At 45.9% G+C, this 5000-nt stretch overlaps 1 protein-coding gene across 1 annotated transcript in view; it reads right to left on the bottom strand.

The window, feature by feature from the left end:
* Positions 1–5000, bottom strand: part of LOC143298294 (prickle planar cell polarity protein 3-A-like) — a 77513-nt gene that overhangs the window by 9515 nt on the left and 62998 nt on the right. The window contains exon 7 of the mRNA XM_076611113.1: positions 2265–2465. Within this exon, the coding sequence (XP_076467228.1) occupies positions 2265–2465 (201 nt within the window). The remainder of the gene's footprint in view (positions 1–2264; positions 2466–5000) is intronic.

Genomic DNA, 5000 nt, shown 5'->3' with positions numbered 1-5000 from the left:
TGGTCACGACGGATCTGCTTAGCAGGTGTGGTGCAGCGTATATGGATTATTGAATTGTCCGAACGCTGTGATGACGCCTCCTTGAGCAACTGAACTGAACTGTTAATCCCATCACCTCTCCCCCCCCCCCCCCCAGCCCCCCGAACCCTCTACGGACCAACCGTGTAGTCAGGGCCCAATGTGTAGCGTGTATGGATTTTTCGAACGCTGTGACGCCTCCTTAAGCAACTGAACTGAACTGAACTGATTTGAACTATCAACTTCATCACCTCCCCTCCTCTCGCTCTCCCCTCGATCAACCTTTCCTCGCTACCAACCTACCTTGTAGTCAGGCCCGATGTGTAACGTATATGGATTTGTCCGAACGCTGTGATGGCGCCTCCTTGAACAACTGAACTGAATTCAACTGAACTACCAACCCTATCACCTCACCCCCCCCCCTCCTCCACACCCCCCCCCACCCCACCCCACCCCTACCGCTCCTAAGGGACCAACCCACCTTGTAGTCAGGCCCGATGTGAAACGTATATGGACTTTTCCGAACGCTGTGACGCCTCCTTGAGCAACTGAACTGAACTGAACTATCAACCCTAGCACCTCACCTCACCTCCCCCCCGCCCCCCCGCCCCCCTCGCCCCCTCTCCCCCACCCCGCTCCCTCTTAGGGACCAACCAACCTTGTTGTCGGGCCCGATGTGAAGCGTACATGGATTTGCCCGAACGCTGTGATGACGCCTCCTTGAGCAACTGAACTGAACTGAACTGAAGTGATCCCACCCTGTCATCTCAGCCGTTTAACTCACTCAATACGGCCAGTCCTCTCTTCTCCTCTACACAGACCCCTCGGATGCCCAGTGGGTGTCTGAATGACCCGACCTTTAGCTTCCGTCGTCAAAACTGTGGTATTCTTTGTCAACATTCACCTCTTCAGTATAAGAGCGTTCCGCTTGCAATATTTTGATGATGGTAATTGGGATGAAACGCTGTTAACGTCGTCTCTTTCGCCGTTCGTATGGAGAGAGTTAATCATGTGTGTGTCTGTGCGCGTATGTTAGTGTGAGTGTTGGAGTGTAACAGTTGTAGTATTGATAGTATGTTACTTTGTTAGCGTGTTTTTTTTTGTTTTGTTTTTCTAATTTAAAAAAAAATATATATATTAATGATTCTGTTTTATGTTTCTACTACTTTTTTTTATACGCTCTCTTGTTTCACTTTAGGTATTGAATTTGTAAAGCGCTTAGAGCTTGCTTATGCTTGTATTATAGCGCTATATAAAAAAAAAAATATTTATTATTATTACCCCATAACCTCCCCTCCCCCTCCCTTATTACCAAATCAACCTTGTAGTCAGGGTCGATGGGCTTGCCACAGACCTAGCTGTAGTTATAGAAGTAGTATCATCATCATCATCATCATCATCATCATTGTCATTATCAACCCCATCACCTACCCTACCCTCCCCCTCCCCTCCCTGCCAACCAACCTTGTAGTCGAGCTCGATTGGCTTGCCGCAGAACTAGCTGTAGTTATAGAAGTAGTATCATCATCAACATCATCATCATCATCATCATCATCATTGTTATTATCAACCCCATCACCTACCCTACCCTCCCCCTCCCCTCCCTACCAACCAACCTTGTAGTCGAGCTCGATGGGGTTGGCACAAACCTAGCTGTAGTTGTAGCAGTATCATCATCATCGTCATCATTATCATCATAATTATCATTGATATCATTAACCTGACGGGCGCAATAGTCGAGCGGTTAAAGCGTTGAACTTTCAATCAGAGGGTCCCGTGTTCGAATCTCGGTAACTGGCGCCTGGTGGGTAAAGGGTGGAGATTTTTTTTTTTTTTCCCGATCTCCCAGGTCAACATAATTATGTGCAGACCTGCTAGTGCCTGAACCGCCTCTCGTGTGTATACGCAAGCAGAAGATGAAAATACGCACGTTAAAGATCCTGTAACCCATGTCAGCGTTCGGTAGGTTATGGAACAAAAAACAAAAACAAAAAAAAACAAAAAAAACCCGGCATGCACACCCCGCGAACACGGAGTATGGCTGCCTAGGCACATGGCGGGGGGAGGGGGTGGGGGGTGGTAAAAACGGTCACACACGTAAAAATCCACTCGCGTATATGTATACGACTGAACGTTGGAGCTGCAGCCCACGAACACAAGAAGATGAAGAAGAAGATTATCAACACCATCACCTCCCCTCCGCCCCTCCCCACACCCACCCTCTCTCCTTCTATCACCAAACCAACCTTGTAGTCGGGTCCGATGGGCTTTCCGCAGACCTCACAGCTGTGGGCGAAGAGCTCCTGGTAGCAGGGCACGCAGTAGGGGTGCTCCTCCTTGGCAATGTAGCGGCAGGCCACCAGCTGCTTCTCGCACTTGAAGCAGGCCAGGTGCTCCTTGTGGAACGTCTCCTCCATGGCTTTGGTGTACTCCCCGGAGAAAATCAGCTGGAAGGGACATCAGTAATTAAAACAATAATAAAAAAATAAAAAACAATGGGAATTTCCATTCGTTACTGACCCTTTCACACACACACACACACACACACACACACACACACACACACACACACAGTGTATCTTCACAAGTGACTGAGAACGTTGATGTTTTTTTTGACTTTTTGCATTCGTTATCAGTTGTTTCGCTTGTCAGTTTAACGACTTCTCTTTTACGAAATCCTTTAAGTAATTTCCTGTAATTGTATTTAGATTTTTTTTTTTTTTTTAATTTCACCCTCATTTCACCCTCATTTGCCCACTTTCCCCCAACCCTCCATTCATTCACATCTCCCACCCCTTCTAACCGATAATACTCAAATGTATTCATAAATACTTTAACAAAATGTCTTCAATCACCGATATGTGTGACGGAACATTAAACAAAATTCCTCTTACTCCTCCTCCACACACACACACCTCTCTCTCTCTCTCTCTTTGGCTCTCTCTTTCTCTCACTCTTCTTGTAAAAAAAAAAATTCTATTATCTTTGAACAAACAAACAAAAACAAAAATGACGTCATTTTGCTGTACTAGTTTCATTTATCACGGACCAAGTACGACAGAAGGAAGGCACAGGAACAGAACAGATTACAAACAAAAATATGAATGAATACGCAGGGGGGCGAAAATTAAAGTTCATAGTAAGTGGGGGGGGGTCGGTAGCGTGTAGGCCGGTATGACCACCTCTAGCTGTCTCGTCCAATGAGAGCGGAGAACCGTGATTTCTGCCGACAAGTGAACAGTATGACAAGGCTTTTTTGACTCACTTGTGTAAACAAAGTGAGTCTATGTTTTAACCCGGTGTTCGGTTGTCTCTGTGTGTGTGTGTGTGTGTGTGTGTGTCCGTGTGTCTGTGGTAAGCTTTAACATTGACATTTTCTCTGCAAATACTTTGTCAGTTGACACCAAATTTGGCATAAAAATAGGAAAAAATTCAGTTCTTTCCAGTCATCTTGTTTAAAACAATATTGCGCCTCTGGGATGGGCACAAAAAAATATAAAAAAAAGAGCCTAATTATATGCAAACTGCATTTACTGTTATATTTATATTTTTTTTGTATTCTCTAAACTTGGCACTTTGACCTCTTATTCTGACCCAACAACAAGAGCAGTCATTATTATCATTTTTTGTTCAAGCAGGAACTTCTTTTGCTAAGCATGGAATTTTTATCTATTTTGCAAACATTTTGGTGCAGATAGTAAAAAAGGGAAATTACTCTGTAATTCACGCTAGGGGACTTAATTTATCACAAGTGAGTCTTGAAGGCCTTGCCTCTCTTGTTTTAAGTTATGAGGATGGCTGAAAGCGTCAACAAAATCTGGCATTGGACAGAGTGGAGAGTGCCCTTGTGGTGAGGGACCAATGACAACCGACCACATCCTTCAGGACTGTAGGACGCATGCAGCATCCAGGAGGAAGTACTGGCCAACACAAACAGCAGTGGAGGCCAAACTGTACGGCACCCTGGAGGAGCTGCGACGGACGGCAGCCTTCATTGAGGACAGCGGGGGCTGCTCATCTAATGGGAGGCGAACGAGGAAGAAGATCGAAAGCGTCTCAGTCTGGTTTCAGGAAATGTGACGGAAGAACACTTAAGACTCTACACACGTCTGATACTATCATCTTGGATGACCAGACTATAAATAAATAAACGAAAGACTCTACATACAGGAGTATTAAGTCACAGCTCATCTGGTTTGGGAAATTCGACAAGAAAATAAGACATTACGGACAGGAGTATAAGTCAAAGCTATGTAGAAACCCAACATTTTGGCGGCCGGCTGCTAGGAAATATTGACAAATAACATAAAAGATTCTACGAATGAATTCGTCTCATTCGTCAAAATTCGTCTCATGGAAGTGATTTTCACGTTCATACGTACGCATAAACCGCAAAGAAAGGAAACAAACTTCTGCAGTATTTCCGGATGTGTCTACACGTCGTTTGGAGGACAAAAACAGTATATTACCCACGTTTTGTTTTCTGCATCAATATGGTATGGAAGCCTGCCATGGCTGTAAGCTCCCTAGGGTTGACCGAGACGTCCTACCTCACCCAGTACATCAGTTCAGTTACTCAAGGAAGCGTCACTGCATTCGGACAAATCCATATAATTATGGTACACCAGATCTGCTAAGCAGATGTCTGACCACCATCAGCCTAACCAAACGCGTTTTGTCAGGCCAGTACACCGGCCCAGCACTGAACAACTTGACTCAAAGAGCCCAAGCCAACAGGTCGTTAATGCTCAACTCTTCCTGCCTACCTCCGGTTGCCTCGTTTTCAGGAAGTGCTTCTGAAGACTTCCGCTTCCTCTCCGGAAGCGCTGTTCCACCTGGCAGGCGACCGGAAAGGCGGCGTTGACCTCCTCCTCCTCCTCAAGGTTCTCCGTGGCAACATACCACGGCTCTCTCTCGATCTCCGGCATCCTCATCCTCTCCGCAGCCCTCCTGTAGTGGTACGTTCTCGGGGACACGTCGCT

Source organism: Babylonia areolata, chromosome 23, assembly GCF_041734735.1.
Source record: "Babylonia areolata isolate BAREFJ2019XMU chromosome 23, ASM4173473v1, whole genome shotgun sequence".
NCBI classification, from domain to species: domain Eukaryota; kingdom Metazoa; phylum Mollusca; class Gastropoda; order Neogastropoda; family Buccinidae; genus Babylonia; species Babylonia areolata.
The sequence above is the reverse complement of the archived record's forward strand: the minus strand, read 5'-3'. Positions and strand labels throughout refer to the sequence as shown.